Raw genomic sequence first — 16809 nt, 5'->3', positions numbered from 1 at the left:
GGACTAAAATTAAATGATATTAATCCCCGAAGGATTCTACAAGTCAGCATAAGGCCCCCAAACGTGTCATTAAGCCTAAATATCATCAATACATGTGCGTATCAGTCGCCAACATATTATAAGTATCAATACAATGTGCGAATCAGTCGCCAATATACTATAATTATCACTCGGGATGGACCAAGTCACAATCCCCAATCATATACGACCCCGCACCTGCCATGGGATGCGTGTCACGCCTCAATATAGCGTTACGATGTGAAAGTCCGGGGTTTCAAACCCTCAGAACAACAGTTGCATCAATTACTCACCTCGAACCGGCTACTTCTTTAGCTCGCGACGCCTTTGCCCCTCGAATTGGCCTCCACGTGCGTTGAATCTGCCCAAAATCGCAACGAATATGTCGCATTATGCTAAAGGGCCAATACCCAATCGAAAGAAATCGAAAAATATCGAAATTCACGAAATTTGCAAAACCCGAGCCCCGGGCACACTTCTCAAAATCCAGAAATTTTTACATTAAAATGTTCCTTATAGCGCCACGAGTCTATACATACCAAATTCACAAGAATCGGAGTCCATTTGACCCCTCAAATCCCAAATTTAGAATTTCAATTTCAAGCCCTATTTTCTTACAATTTGGCTATATTTTCATAAATTTCAAGGATGATTGCACAATATAATCATGTATTTAGTTCATAGGAATTACCTCTAATCACTTCCCATCAAAACTCCTTCAATTCCCGTCCAAAAGCTCTCAAGGTTGCTAAAAAATGGTGGAAAAATGGGTTGGGTTCGCGGATGAAATGTTAATATTTCGGAAATACTGTTTACGGGTCACTATTTACGACATTGTTCACCCGTCACTGTTCACGGGTCACTATTCACCCGCGCGGTTAATGTTCACTGCTGCAGAAAATACAACAGCTTTTTATGAAATTTGCAGCACAACCATTTTTTACTAAAATGGCTCTAACTCCATCATACAAACTCGTAATTAGACGATTTTTGTTCTTATGAGTCACAAATAATAATACGAATACAACCCTTCAATCGAAACTCAATTCGGATCTCGTTTGGCCAGTTCAATACCCATTTCGCTCGTTAAACAATTAACTCACATTTCACGTCAAAAATCCAACCTCGACTTGATGAAATTAAACCAAAATTTCCAGATCAGTCCTATAATTCATGATTTAAATTTTGGAAGTCTCGAAATCAAATTTGGATCTATAGAACTACAAATGAACCTTTAGATCATTACATTTATGCTCAAAACGGCAAAAATCTACCAAAAATGACCCGTTGGGCATCCGAAACACACCTGAGGCCAGTGGGACCTCAACCAATCATGCCCACACAATTCATAACATCATTAAAATCTGCTCCAATCATCAAAACACCTCAAACAATATCAAATTATCCAAAACTCATCGAATTCAAGCCTAAGTTTCCAAAAACTTCCGAAAATACACTTTCGATCAAAAACTCGACCAAACGATGTCCGAATAACCTGAATTTTTTCACACACATCACAAATAACATAAAAAAGCTACAGCAACTCTCGGAATTCCATTCCGACTCCCGGATCAAAATCTCACCTATCAACCGGAATTCGCCAAAATACTAACTTTGCCAATTCAAGCTTAATTCTATCCCGGTCATCACAAAAAATATTCCGGATACACTCCTAAGTCCCAAATCACCTAACGAAGCAATCCGAACCATAAAATTTGCATTTCGAGCCCTCTAACACATAAGTCAATATCTGGTTGCCTTTTCCAACTTAAGCTTCCTAAAAAGAGACTAAGTATCTCAAACCTTACCAAAACTAGTCCGAATGACTTCAAATTTTGCACACAAGTCACATTCAATATTACGGACTTTCACCAACTTTCAGAATCGCATTCCGACCCCGATATCAAAATTTTCACTTCCGGTCGAATTTTCTCAAGAACCTTCAAATTCCTATATTTAGCCAAATGACTTCAAAATGACCTCCGGACATTCGAATTCACTTCCGATCGCGCTCCCAACTCCAGAATCACCATACAGAGCTATTCCCAGACTTGGAATCCCAAACGGACATCTATAACTCTGAAATGCCTTCCAACCCAAGTTTATGAAATTCTTCTAAAATACTAACTTCCACAATACACGCCGAAATGCTCACGGGTTATCCAAAACCAAATCCGGACATACGCCCAAGTCCGAAATCATCATTCGAACATGCTGGAACTTTCAGATCCCAATTCCGAAGTTGTTTACTCAAAATTCCAATCTTAGCCATTTTCTTCAACTTAAGGTTGCCGCAACGAAAAGTTTCTTTCCAATTTGACTCCGAATTTCTTGAAATTCAATTCTGACCATACGTACAAGTCAATATACCTAAAATGAAGATGTTCATGACTTCCAACTGCTGAACGATGCGCTAGAGCTTAAAACGACCGGTCGGGTCGTTATAATAAGTTATGCTGGGAATAATTATGCTGGGATTGTTTTTTATCCATTGTTTAGTATGTTGTATTAAATATGACAATTGCATAATTTATAAAAAGAATGTATAAGTTATATCGGTGCTAATTACCCCGCCCTCTATAAGGTATAAGTTATTCCGGTATTAATTTTAATCCCGGGATAACTTATACCTAGTTTGCTAACCAAACGAAGTATTAAGATGATATTAAATTTTTATACCAGCACTATACCTTCTTATACCTCATACCAACCCACCCCTAAAATGATTAGGGGTGGATCCATAATATAATATATAAGTTCAAATGAATTCAATAGTTTTTGTCAAATCTTAAATATGTATTAAAAGATTCATATAATATCTACAACAACAATAACAACAAAGACAACACGAACCTGTGAAATCTCGCTAGCGGGATTCGGGAAAGGTAGTGTGTATGCAGACTTTACCCCTACCCCCAGAGATTAGTGAGACTGTTTCCGATAGACCCTCTGCTCAAGAAGACGAAAATAGACAATATATTAGTACCATAATTAAAAGCCATAGGGAAAAAAATAACAGCATCACAAGAACCAGAAAATAAATGAAAGAATATAATATCTATTCATATTAAATTATGAACTCAATTAACGAAAGGGCAGCCCCATGTCCAAGGAAAGGATCGCATTCTTAGGGGGTGATACGTAGATAGTCTACCCTAATACATGCATTAATGACTATTTTCACAGCTTGAACCTGTGATCAATAGATCACACGGCTTGAACCCATATTATCGTTGCTCCAAAGCTCCCTTTGTATGAGCTCAATTATTATTACTATTATTATTATAATTATAAACTTCAATTCTTGTTGGGACGACACCGTTTTACTATAAGATGGGGGAAGAGTGTGGACTTCATATTTCCCACATGGTCTCAGCAAATGCAGCCAATGAAAAGATCTGCTTTTATTGTCAAATAGAAATTCATGTCACCACATCCACAAATATATCCAGCTAAGAAAACAGAGAATAGACAAAATCCAGATAATTATTAAATATCCAATTTATGCATAAAAAAGGAGGAAAAAGAAAAGATTCATGAATGAGTCCAAAGTAGTGGAGAGAATTGTACTTCTAGATCATGACGTCTCAGGTTTCTTTGCCACGTTTTCATGCTCAATTTTTTTTTATCCGCATTGGAACCCGACTATATTCGAATTCATGTTGGATAAGGCCCTATTTGGGAGGATTTTTTCATACCCATGACTCAAACCCGAAATCTCTGATTAAACAAGAGATAAGTAGCCTTATTCACTACACCACATCCTTTGGTGGTTGTTCAACTTTTATTTACTTTATCTAATTGAATATTATTTTTCAAATTATTTGTTTGTGTTAGTGAATTTATTTTACACCAATTGATACATTGTATATTTGTAAATAATTATACTTTGTGATAGAAGAAAAAGAAAAATCTCACGATATTAAAAAATATAATCAAGAGTTATACTTATCTCAATCCGATGTTTGCATTAAATTAAATAATGTAATCCTAGCATTTTGCCATTCTTAAATTAGAGTCACTTTACATAGTGAAAGTGTCAAAGTTTTTTTTTTTTTTTACTATTATAATTCACAATTCTTTTACTTATGATAACATATTATTAACTTTATTTTCTATGTAATCATATTAAGCTTATTACAAATAGTTAGGGGTAGACTTAGAGTTTAACATACCATTTTATTTAAACCCAATAATTTTGGTGTGATATATATTTAGATGATATATTTTGTTTATCAAGAGTCAATTTGACTAAACTTTAAAGCTAACTTAGACTAATTTAACTCAATATTTTAAAATTAAAATTAAAATTTTTTAAAACTTTACGAAAAAATTATAATTTTTCTCATGTCAATATGATACAAAAAAATACATTTTAAAATATTGACCAAAATTTACAATGTTTGACTTTCGATAAGCACACTATATCATTTAAATTGAAACAAAAAAATTAATACTTAAATATCATTGTTCTAGCATCACAAACTCATAAAATTTAAATTCTCAATCCGTTTTTTTAAATTGTTATTGTGGGTCACTTTTAACTTGTTATTAATCTTTAAAACAACATCTGTGTTAATTATTTGTACTTATTACTGTACTATTTTTATTTATATTCCTTGTCTCTCTTTTTTCCTATAATAGAAAAAAGAAGAAAAGCATCTTCAGTCGGTATTTCTTGATCACTTAGCTCAAAAATGGCTTCTGGAAGTGGAAGCAGAGGAAAGCATGCTCGTAATCACAAACCAAAACTACATCAAGCTCAATTTTCAGGTACAAGTAATAACAATAATAATAATCATAATAATACATCAATAAGTAAAGCAGTAGCACAATATACTACAGATGCTAGACTACATGCTGCATTTGAACAATCAGGAGTTTCAGGAAAATCATTTGATTATTCACAATCTGTTAGAAATACAAATGAGTCTGTTCCAGAACATCAAATTACTGCTTACTTGAATAAAATTCAAAGAGGTGGTCATATTCAACCATTTGGTTGTACAGTAGCTGCAGATGAGTCGAGTTTTTGTGTTATTGCTTATAGTGAAAACGCACGCGACATGCTCGGTATAATGCCACAGTCAGTTCCAAGTCTTGAAAAAGTTGAATTTTTGAAAATTGGAACTGATGTTAGGACCCTTTTTGCTCCTTCAAGCTCTGTTTTGCTTGAAGGTGCTTTCGGGGCGCGTGAGATTGCTTTGTTGAATCCGATTTGGATTCATTCCAGGATTTCGGGGAGGCCATTTTACGCGATTTTGCATAGGATTGATGTTGGTATTGTAATTGATTTGGAGCCTGCTAGAACAGAGGACCCTGCATTGTCTATTGCTGGAGCTGTGCAATCACAGAAACTTGCTGTAAGGGCTATTTCGCTCTTGCAATCGCTCCCCGGTGGAGATATTAAGCTTTTGTGTGATACTGTTGTCAAGAGTGTGAGGGAGCTCACGGGATATGATCGAGTTATGGTGTACAAGTTTCATGAGGATGAGCATGGGGAGGTCGTGGCAGAGAGTAAGAGAGATGATTTGGAGCCTTATATTGGTTTGCATTATCCGGCTACTGATATTCCACAAGCATCGAGATTCTTGTTTAAGCAGAATAGGGTTAGAATGATTGTGGACTGTACTGCCAACCCTGTGCGGGTTATTCAGGATGAATCGCTCGAGCAGCCTCTGTGTTTAGTTGGTTCAACACTTAGGGCCCCTCATGGTTGCCACCCCCAGTACATGGTCAATATGGGCAATGTTGCGTCACTAACACTGGCTGTTATTATAAATGGTAATGATGATGAAATTGTTGGAGGAGGCCGAAATACAATGAGATTATGGGGCTTGGTCGTTGGACACCACACTTCTGCTCGGTGCATTCCTTTCCCCCTTCGTTATGCCTGTGAATTCCTTATGCAGGCGTTTGGGCTCCAACTAAACATGGAATTACAATTGGCATCACAGTTGGCTGAAAAACATGTCTTAAGGACACAAACATTGTTATGTGACATGCTTCTTCGAGACTCACCTACGGGGATTGTTACTCAGAGTCCCAGTATTGTCGACCTTGTGAAATGCGATGGGGCCGCTTTGTACTACCAGGGGAAGTACTATCCTATGGGTATTACACCTAATGAATCCCAGATAAAGGGAATCGTGGAGTGGCTATTGACCTATCATGCTGACTCAACAGGTTTGAGTACTGATAGTTTGGCCGATGCAGGGTATCCTGGGGCAACTTCACTTGGTGATGCGGTTTGTGGGATGGCTGTTGCTTATGTAACTTCACAAGATTTCCTGTTTTGGTTCCGCTCACACACTGCGAGTGAGTTAAAATGGGGTGGCGCAAAGCATCATCCAGAAGACAAAGATGATTGGCAGAGAATGCATCCACGCTCTTCCTTCAAGGCATTTCTGGAAGTTGTTAAGAGCCGCAGTTTACCATGGGAGAATCCAGAAATGGATGCAATTCACTCTTTGCAGCTTATTCTACGTGATTCATTCAAGGATGCTGAGGCAAGTAATTCTATGGCTGTCGAGCATGCTCAGCTCGGGGAAGCGGAGTTGCAAAGGATGGATGAGCTGAGATCTGTTGCCAGAGAAATGGTTAGATTGATAGAGACTGCTACAGCACCCATATTTGCCGTTGATGTTGAAGGTCGCATAAATGGATGGAATGCCAAAGTGGCAGAGTTGACAGGGTTATCAATTGAAGAAGCAATGGGGAAGTCCTTGGTTCATGATCTTGTCCACGAAGAATCACAGAGAACTGCTGAGAACCTTCTCTTCAATGCTTTAAAAGGTTATACCAATCCATTCTACATTTCTTTCATTTCAACTGGTGCATTTCATTGCATGTGGAGTTCCCTTAAGCTATATTGAGTGATTATACTCTCACTTGCTTTTCTTTGTTTTCTGAAATTTCAATGGAAAAGGCATCACAGTCTTTAGTGATATTTACTTAAGTTCCCTCCTGTAATCATGCAACAAAATGCTGGTTTCTTATATTCTTTCTTCCATTAAAGTCAACGAGCTCTGATACCAATTGTTGCGGAAGCCAAATGTATATAGTGTGAATAAGTCACAACTACTATACCAAAAATTATGACAGTCACCAAATAATAAATAAGACAATAAAGCAACAATAAAAGGAACACCAGAATTTATGAGGTTCGGCTAATTTTGCCTACTCCTCGGACACAACCAATATTTTATTCCACTCCAAAAATACAAGTGAAATAATACTAAAGAGAGAAGATACAAATGCCTTAAGAAGATAAGAAGGCAAATGAGAGGTGTGTTTAAATCCTAAACATTAGGCCTCCTTTTATAGGAAATAATTCCCACCAAGTTTACTTCCCAACCGATGTGGGATATTGTCATATTCAACAAATCTCCACCTTGGCAAAATTCCACATCTTCAATTCTCTCTCAATAACAAATTTTGGTTGTGTCTTCATCTTCAATCTTCAGTGTTCAACAATGTTGATCAAATCCAAACAATGTTGAAACTTGACCGCAGTCACCACCTTTGTCAGCATATCAGCAGGATTCTCCGTAGTATGAATTTTCTTCACTGTGACTCCACCTTCTTCTATGATTTCTCGTACGAAATGATACCGAACATCAATGTGCTTCGTCCTTGCATGATAAACTTGGTTCTTCGCTAATTGAATAGCACTTTGACTATCACAAAAAATTGTGATACCTTTTTGTTCAACACCAAGCTCCTTTAGCAATCCTTGAAGCCAAATTGCCTCCTTTACAGCCTCTGTAATAGCCATGTACTCTGCCTCTGTTGTAGACAAAGCAACTGTTAACTGCAAAGTAGACTTCCAACTAACTGGAGCCTTTGCAAAAGTAAACACATAACGAGTAGTTGATCTTCGTTTGTCCAGATCACCCGCAAAATCTGAGTCACAATATCCAATTACAGACTGATTGCATTCCTGCTCAAAAACTAACCCAACATCTACAGTATTATGAATATACCGTAGAATCCACTTCACAGCTTGTCAATGCTCTTTTCCTCGATTATGCATATATCTGCTAATAACTCTAACAGCTTGTGAAATGTCAGGTCTCGTACGGACCATTGCATACATCAAGCTACCAACAACATTTGCATATGGTACCCTTGACATATACTCCTCTTCAGCTTCATCATTTGGCGACATAGTAGTACTTAGCTTAAAATGGGGAGCAAGTGGAGTACTAACTGGCTTAGTCTTTTCATCTATGCCAAAACGTTGTAGTACTCTTTTCAAATATTCTTTCTGAGATAAACAGAGTTTCTTTGAACGTCTATCTCTTATTATCTCCATGCCAAGAATTTTCTTTGCCTCACCCAAATCCTTCATCTCGAACTCCTTCTTCAGTTGAATCTTCAACTTATCAATTTCTTCCGAATTCTTGGAAGCTATCAACATATCATCAACATATAGGAGAAGATATACAAAGGAACCATCTTTAAGCTTGCGCAAATACACACAATGATCGTATTTGCTTCTCTTGTACCCTTGCCGCAACATAAACTCGTCAAATCGCTTGTACCATTGTCTAGAAGATTGTTTCAATCCGTACAACGATTTTTCAAGTTTGCACACCATATTTTCTTTTCCAGCAACTTTGAATCCTTCTGGCTGAGTCATGTAGATTTCCTCCTCCAAGTTTCCATGTAAAAACGCAGTTTTTACATCCATCTGAACTAGTTCCAAATCCAATTGTGCTACCAAAGCCAACATAATTCTAATGGAGGAATGTTTTACAACTGGAGAAAACACTTCATTGTAATCAATTCCCTCCTTTTGAGCATATCCTTTGGCCACCAATCTTGCTTTGTAGCGAACATCTACTTGGTTAGGAAATTCTTCCTTCTTTGCAAATACCCATTTGCACCCAATTGCTTTCTTTCCCTTCGGGAGATTGGCCAATCTCCATGTATGATTCTGATGAAGGGACTGTATTTCATCATTCATGGCAATCCTCCACTTATCTTCTTCTGAACTTTGGACTGCGTCTTTATAAGTGGTAGGAACATCATCAGCTACAATTGAGGTTGCACAAGCAACCGTCTCTATGAGACGAACAGGTTTTGTTATTGTTCTTTTTGGCCTGCTGGTTGCTATTGATTCAAGTTGTTGTTGAGGTTCCTGAGTTGGAATCTCCTCTACTAGCTCTCCTTCCAGAGGGTAATCTTCATTTGTTTCCTCCTCTGCTTCTTGTGTAGGAAAAATAAATTTTCCCTCAAACTCCACCTGCCTAGAAGCACCTTCATTTTGTTTGGTATCTTCTGTTACCTTATTTACCATAGCAGATTCATCAAAGGTAACATCCCTGCTGAATATTACTTTCTTTGTCATAGGACACCATAAGCGATATCCTTTGACTCCAGAAGTAATTCCCATAAAAATAGCCTTCTTTGCCCTTGGATCCAATTTTGACTCTGTCACATGATAATATGCAGTTGAGCCAAACACGTGCAAAGAGTCATAATCTACAGCAGGCTTTCCGTACCATTTTTCAAATGGTGTTTTGCTATCAACAACAGCAGATGGTAAGCGATTAATGAGGTGGCATGCATATGTAACTGCCTCAGCCCAAAATTCTTTGCCCAAGCCAGCATTGGACAACATACACCGTACCTTCTCCAGCAAGGTCCGGTTCATACGTTCTGCCACTCCATTCTGTTGTGGTGTATGTCTGACAGTGAAGTGTCGGACGATGCCATCATTTTCACAAACCTTATTGAAATGATCATTTTTGTATTCACCTTCATTGTCCGTGCGAATACACTTGATCCTCCTGCCTGTTTGATTCTCCACCATCGTCTTCCATTTGAGAAAAATTCCCAACACTTCATCTTTGCTCTTCATTGTATACACCCACACTCTTCGGGAAAAATCATCAACAAAGGTTACAAAATAGTGCTTCCCACCCAATGAAGGTGTTTTGGAAGGACCCCAAACATCAGAGTGTACATAATCCAAAATACCTTTAGTATTATGGATCTCTGTACCAAATTTAACCCTTGACTGTTTCCCTTTGACACAATGCTCGCAAAACTCCAAGTTGCAAGCCTTTACTCCTTTTAACAATCCTTGATCTGACAGAGTTTTCAAGGATTTTCCTCCAGCATGTCCCAAGCGCATGTGTCATAGCTTGGTTGCTTCTGCCTCTTTGTCGTCACTGGATGTCATTGTCACTGTCCCAATAACTGTACTGCCACGATAGCGGTACATATTATTATTCTTCTGATTAGCCTTCATTACCACTAGTGCACCGGAGCATACTCTCATCACTCCATTTTCTGCAATGATTTTGAACCCTTTTGATTCTAGGGCTCCCACAGAGATGAGATTCTTCTTCAAATCCGGTACATATCGAACATCTATCAATGTTCTGATCATTCCATCATGGTTCCTTAATCGTATTGAACCAATGCCATATGAGGTAAGAGGGCTGTTATCCGCTGTGTGGATGACTCCATATTCTCCTTCTTGAAATTCCACGAACCAGTCCCTGTTGGGACACATATGATAGCTACAAGCCGAGTCCATCAACCATATGTCTGATGATGTTGATGACTCTGTTGTAACTAATGAGAAGTCTGAATCATCACAATCAGCTACATTTGAATCCATAATGGCCTTTCCATTGTTATGTTTGGCCTTATTCTTCAACTTCGGACAGTCTTTCTTCCAGTGCCCTTTTTCTCGACAAAAGGCACATTCATCTTTGCTGGGTCTGGATCTTGACTTGGATCTTCCCTTCTTTGTCCTCGTTTGATTTTGAGGACGACCCCTCACAAATAGTGCTTCTCCTTCTCCGCCCTTCTGTTTTTCTCGCTTTCTTTGTTCATAGCTGTACAAAGCCGAACAAACTTCTCTGAGAGAAACTTCGTCATTTCCATGGAGTAGAGTAGTTTCAAGGTGCTCGTACTCATCAGGAAGTGACGCCAACAACATCAAGGCCAAGTCACCATCATCATAAGTTGTATCCATATTTTGCAAATCTGTGACCAACTTATTGAAACTGGTGATATGTTCATTCATCGTGGTACCAGGAACATAGGTGAAGTGAAACAGTCTCTTCTTCATGTACAATTTATTTTGACTGTTTTTCTTCAAAAATTTATCCTCCAGTGCTTTCCATAATTTACTTGCAGAAGTTTCCTTTGTGTATGGATATTTCTGCTCTCTAGCAAGGTAGGATCGAATGGTACCGCAAGCAACACGGTTGAGAATCTTCCAATCTTCTTCTCCAATAACATCTGGTTTCTTTTCTTCAATGGCCAGATCTAGCCCTTGTTGAAAAAGGACATCTAGAACCTCGCCTTGCCACATCCCAAAATGTCCGGACCCATCAAATATTTCTACCGCAAATTTCGCATTTGACACAATTCTTGTCATAAGCGAAGATGCCAATGATGACGTATTGTTGACACTTCATGTAGATTCTTCTTGTTTATTGTCTCCCATCTTTGACACAAATATTATTTAATAGCTGACGACACAAATCAAGATTATTTCCTTTCTGGTGTGGAAGATCAGACTAAGCTGCAACCACAGAGCATACTCAGACAGAACCTTGACTCAGTTACCAAGATAAATCTTTTCTGATGTGGAAGATCAGACTATGCTGCAACCACAGAGCATACTTAGACAGTACCTTGGCTCTGATACCAATTGTTGCGGAAGCCAAATGTATATAGTGTGAATAAGTCACAACTACTATACCAAAAATTATGACAGCCACCAAATAATAAATAAGACAATAAAGCAACAATAAAAGGAACACCAGAATTTACGAGGTTCGGCTAATTTTGCCTACTCCTCGGACACAACCAATATTTTATTCCACTCCAAAAATACAAGTGAAATAATACTAAAGAGAGAAGATACAAATGCCTTAAACAGATGAGAAGGCAAATGAGAGGTGTGTTTCAATCCTAAACATTAGGCCTTCTTTTATAGGGGAAAAATCCCCCCCAAACTTAACTCCCAACCAATGTGGGACTTTGGCATTTTGCCAAACTTCAACAAATCTCCACCTTGGCAAAATTCCACATTTTCAATTCTCTCTCAATAACAAATTTTGGTTGTGTCTTCATCTTCAATCTTCAGTGTTCAACAATGTTGATCAAATCCAAACAATGTTGAAACTTGATCGCAGTCACCACCTTAGTTAGCATATCAGCAGGATTCTCCGTAGTATGAATTTTCTTCACTGTGACTCCTCCTTCTTCTATGATTTCTCGTACGAAATGATATTTACCCTGGTCTGTCTGACAGAAATTTCTAATCTTTTACAACCTGTTATTTTTTTTTCTTTTGTTTCAAAATAATCCAATAGATTGCCTCCCATATTTAAATACATTTCACTAATTAGTTCTGTTAATTTAGTACTGTTGCTTTGACACCACGCACTTAGAGGTTCAGCACATATGAAGTGTTGATTAGATTGTGATAAGCTATCCCAGAAACCATATCGTGTCATAAGCCACGTAATGGAAGCATGAGAAGTAATCAAGATTTTTTTGTTGATCATAAAGCATGTAACAAGTTGCGTCAGAGCTTTCTAATGTAATCATGACACAGTTTTATGCCTTTTGGAGGTCAGTTTCAATCTTGAGTTTTCGATGTGGATTAACTCTAGGTGATTTCAGAGAACATGGGCGTGATTGTTGTGGATATATATCTTATCTGGATTACAAAATGAAATTATATTTAAGATCAGATTCAGGCTAATCCGGACAGTGGGGTGGCAATATTCTCTTTGTACTCTGTATGCAGCTTGACTTTGTTGCATTTTATAATTGAAACTGATTGGTATCCACCCTCTCAATGTCCAGCCATTCTATGCAAAATAAAATAATATTGTTGCTAAACTAATCACAGGTGAAGAAGATAAGAACATAGAAATAAAGTTTAGGACATTTGGAGCTGAGCAACTGAAGAGGGCTCTTTTTGTGGTGGTTAATGCTTGCTCTAGCAAAGACTACATGAATAACATTGTTGGTGTCTGCTTCGTTAGCCAGGATGTTACTGCCCAAAAAGTTGTAATGAACAAATTTATTCGCATACAAGGTGATTACAAGGCTGTCATGCACAGCCCTAATCCTCTGATCCCGCCCATATTTGTATCAGATGAAAGCACTTATTGCGTCGAGTGGAACACTGCGATGGAAAAACTTACTGGTTGGAACAGAGGAGAAATCATTGGAAAAATGTTAGTTGGTGAGATTTTTGGCAATTTTTGTCGGTTCAAAGGCCCAGACACCATGACTAAATTCATGATTGTGTTGCATAATGCAATTGGAGGCCAGGACACGGAAAAGTTTTCATTTTCTTTTTCCGACCGAAACGGAAAATTTGTTCATGCTCTTTTTACTGCTAACAAGAGAGTCAATATGGATGGCCAGATTATTGGGGCCTTCTGTTTCTTGCAGATTGCAAGTCCTGAATTGCAGCAAACTCTAAGCATGCAGAGACAACAGGAGAGGACAAGTATTTCTCAGATGAAAGGGTTGGCTTACATTTTTCGGGAATTAAAGAATCCGCTGAATGGTATACGCTTTGCAAATTCATTATTAGAGGCCACAGATTTGACAGAAGACCAGAAGCAGTTTCTGGAAACAAACGTTGCTTGTGAGAGGCAGATGTCTAATATCATAAGGGATGTTGATCTTGACAATATTGAAAACGGGTGAGTTTGTATTCAATTGTGCTTGCTATCATCCAAGTTAAAAGAATCTGTTTACCATGATATAGTATACTCCAGTACAACTTTCATAGTCCTTGTAAAAATGTGGTAATGTTTTATGAGCTACGGTTGAAAAGCATGAAGACTTTCCTGTATCATAAACATTGCAATGAACAACTACTGTTCTTTAGTTGTTTTAACATTCAAGACGAAAGTACACAAGGTACATGTTTGGTCCTAGTTGTCATTTGGCCTTAGGATCCTATAGACAATCTATGAAATATGCTTCTCAAGTTTGTATCATATCTGAATTCTATGGTGTTAAGCTAGTTGTGGTTAGTGCACAAGAACTCACTTCGCAGCAGTATGTGACTGAAAAATTAACTATTCAAGAAATCTGGATAGTTAAATGAGGGTATTGGTCCCGCGTGACAGTATATTTCCATGTCAATATCAAATGTAGGAACATAAACCTTATATTTTCGACTTGCAAGGTAGTTCCCATGAGACACAAACAGAGTTTGGTCTTTGTAGAGGCATTTACCATGTGTTGCCTTGTCATGTAATGTTTGAACAATTTTTTATTTTTCCTTCCTCTTCATCATCCTCCCTATTCTTTTTCTATTTTCCTTTTTTCTTTTGTGGATGCGGAGGTGGGTGGAGAAATGCATGTTACCTCTATGTAAGAAGGTAGCTGACTTCAATTTGTAATGTTCCTTGCCCCTCTTCAGAAGATGATTAACCTTCAAAATTTTAACAGTTCACTGGAGCTTGAGAAAGCAGAATTTTTTCTTGCGAGTGTGATAGATGCTGTTGTTAGCCAAGTGATGTTATTGTTGAGGGAAAGAGGTGTGCAACTGATCCGGGATATTCCAGAGGAAATCAAGACATTAAGGGTCTACGGCGATCAAGTCAGAATTCAGCAGATCTTTGCTGATTTCTTGCAGATTATGGCAAGCTATGCGCCATCCCCAGAAGGGTGGGTAGAAGTCCATCTTCGACCAAGTATGAAGCAAATTTCTAATGGTGTAACTATCGTACGTATTGAGTTCAGGTATGTTCTACAATTTTCTTTACTTTACTTTTGTGGTGGATGAGCTATACCAACATGCTTCTACTGTCATCTGAATCTTGAAGCGTTGTTTCCTTAAAAGATCCTTGAATGGAAGATCTTATGCATTCCTTCATGTGCACTTCATCAGCTCTAGCTGTTACTGTGTTGCTGTTCAAATATTTTTCTTGAGTATTCGTGTAGAACTGAATAGTCCCTAACATCTCGACAAGTTTGCGTGGAATTGGTGGATTATATGTTATGATCACAGATTGATCATAATGTTTGATTTGGACTTTGTTAGCAACTACTCACTAGTTTACTGCTACCACTTCTCTCGGGGTGGAGCATTTAGCCCACCTTCCTTCTCTTTGCTTTTTATCATTTGATCAATATATTGGGGTCCTAACATTTTTCCAAATCACTTTTATGGTGATTGGATGCACTGCACTACTTTATTTAAAATAACTGCCAACTATTCTTTTCGGAGGTGTAACATATGCATGTATATTATGGTATATTGCTAGCATTCTATGACATACTTGATTTGCTTTTTAATTTGAAGGCGAGCCTTGTCGTAACTGGTAAAGTTGTTGTCATGTGACAAAGAGGTCACGGGTTCGAGCCGTGGAAACAGCATCTTGCAGAGATGCAGGGTAAGGCTGCGTACAATAGACCCTTATGGTCCGGCCCTTCCGCGGACCCCGCGCATAGCGGGAGCTTAGTACAGGGCTACCTTTTTAGACTCTTGATGAAGGTGACAATATATAACCAGATACTAATATTTTTCAGCATTTCAATGTTGTTTGGTCATACTATCTCAGTTAATTTGATTTTATCTCTTTTTTTTCCTGGAAAAGGATTGTTTGCCCTGGTGAAGGTCTTCCTCCTGAATTAATCCAAGATATGTTCCATAACAGTAAGTGGGTAACTCAGGAAGGCCTAGGGCTGAGCATGTGCCGAAAAACCTTAAATCTTATGAATGGAGAAGTCCAGTATATCAGACAATCAGAAAGATGTTTCTTCCTGATTATACTTGAACTACCTATGCCTCAAAGAGGTTCAAAGAGCGTTGGCTAGGTTACTAGCTATTAGATTCAATCTTGAAGTCGCGCAGTGTGCAAATCGTGCAATCTGGTAGAATGCTGGGATGTCTCAGATGCTTAGCGCGGAACTTGGAGGAGTGTCAAGTTTCCAATACCAGGATTAGTTTTTACCGGGGTACATTTTTAACATCCTAATTGGGTCACTTCCAAATTAACTGCAAATCTGCAATACAGGTAACGTCAATATGCTTCTTGGCTTAACGGTTTCAAGCAGTTGTGATTACTATCATTCTATTTTAAGTCACTTCGATGTACTAAAGTTTGATAAATATATACTCCTATAATGCTGAGTGATGGTCCGGTAGAATAAATATCTTTATTTGTAATGATATAAATTTCGATGTTTCATGTAACATGGATATGCCGACTATCTTTTATGTATAAGCTCCTCTTGCTAGGGAAGGCTTCATCAAGAGGGAGTTAATTTATCTATTATTTTGGCTATTGTTTTACTCTTGAAATCCGCACACTTATAGCATGTTTGGTCAAGCTTCTCCAATTCTAGAAGCACTTTATGTTTTGTTTTTTTTAAGTCGAAGTGATTGGCCAAGCTTTTGGAAGATAAAAAAAATGCTTTTGAGGAAAAGGAGAAGGAGTTTTGGAGAAGCAGAAAAAAGTAATTTCTCTCAAAATACAAACTGTTTCTCGCCAAAAATACTTTTGAAAAAACATTTTTCTCAAAATAAGCTAATTTTTGCAACTTGGCCAAACAGACTATTTGTGTAGTAAATTGTTTATCATCTTATATTTTTTATGTGTGTTACAGCTGAACTTTGTAATTTTAACAAATACATTTTCTTTTCCTGTCAAGGTTCTCTAAATGAGCTCTCTTATTTTTAACATCCTTATTAGATATGTTTGTTTAGAAAGTCATTTGTCCTAATTATGTAACTAAATTCTCAAGTTAAACTTATTTTCACTTTGCCACCGTCTCCGC

The 16809-nt window shown here is 37.8% G+C and overlaps 1 protein-coding gene across 1 annotated transcript; it reads left to right on the top strand.

Annotated features, from left to right (window-relative positions):
- The first annotated feature begins 4648 nt into the window (after positions 1 to 4648).
- On the top strand, positions 4649 to 16304 carry LOC104210348 (phytochrome B-like). The gene is made up of 4 exons (XM_070174240.1): positions 4649 to 6813; positions 12911 to 13718; positions 14476 to 14769; positions 15627 to 16304. The coding sequence occupies exons 1-4, from the start codon at positions 4716 to 4718 to the stop codon at positions 15844 to 15846; spliced, it is 3420 nt and encodes a 1139-aa protein (XP_070030341.1). The 5' UTR covers positions 4649 to 4715; the 3' UTR covers positions 15847 to 16304.
- Positions 16305 to 16809: the final 505 nt, after the last annotated feature.

Source organism: Nicotiana sylvestris, chromosome 5 (assembly GCF_000393655.2).
Source record: "Nicotiana sylvestris chromosome 5, ASM39365v2, whole genome shotgun sequence".
Lineage (NCBI taxonomy): Eukaryota > Viridiplantae > Streptophyta > Magnoliopsida > Solanales > Solanaceae > Nicotiana > Nicotiana sylvestris.
This window is presented reverse-complemented; position numbering and strand designations above follow the sequence as displayed.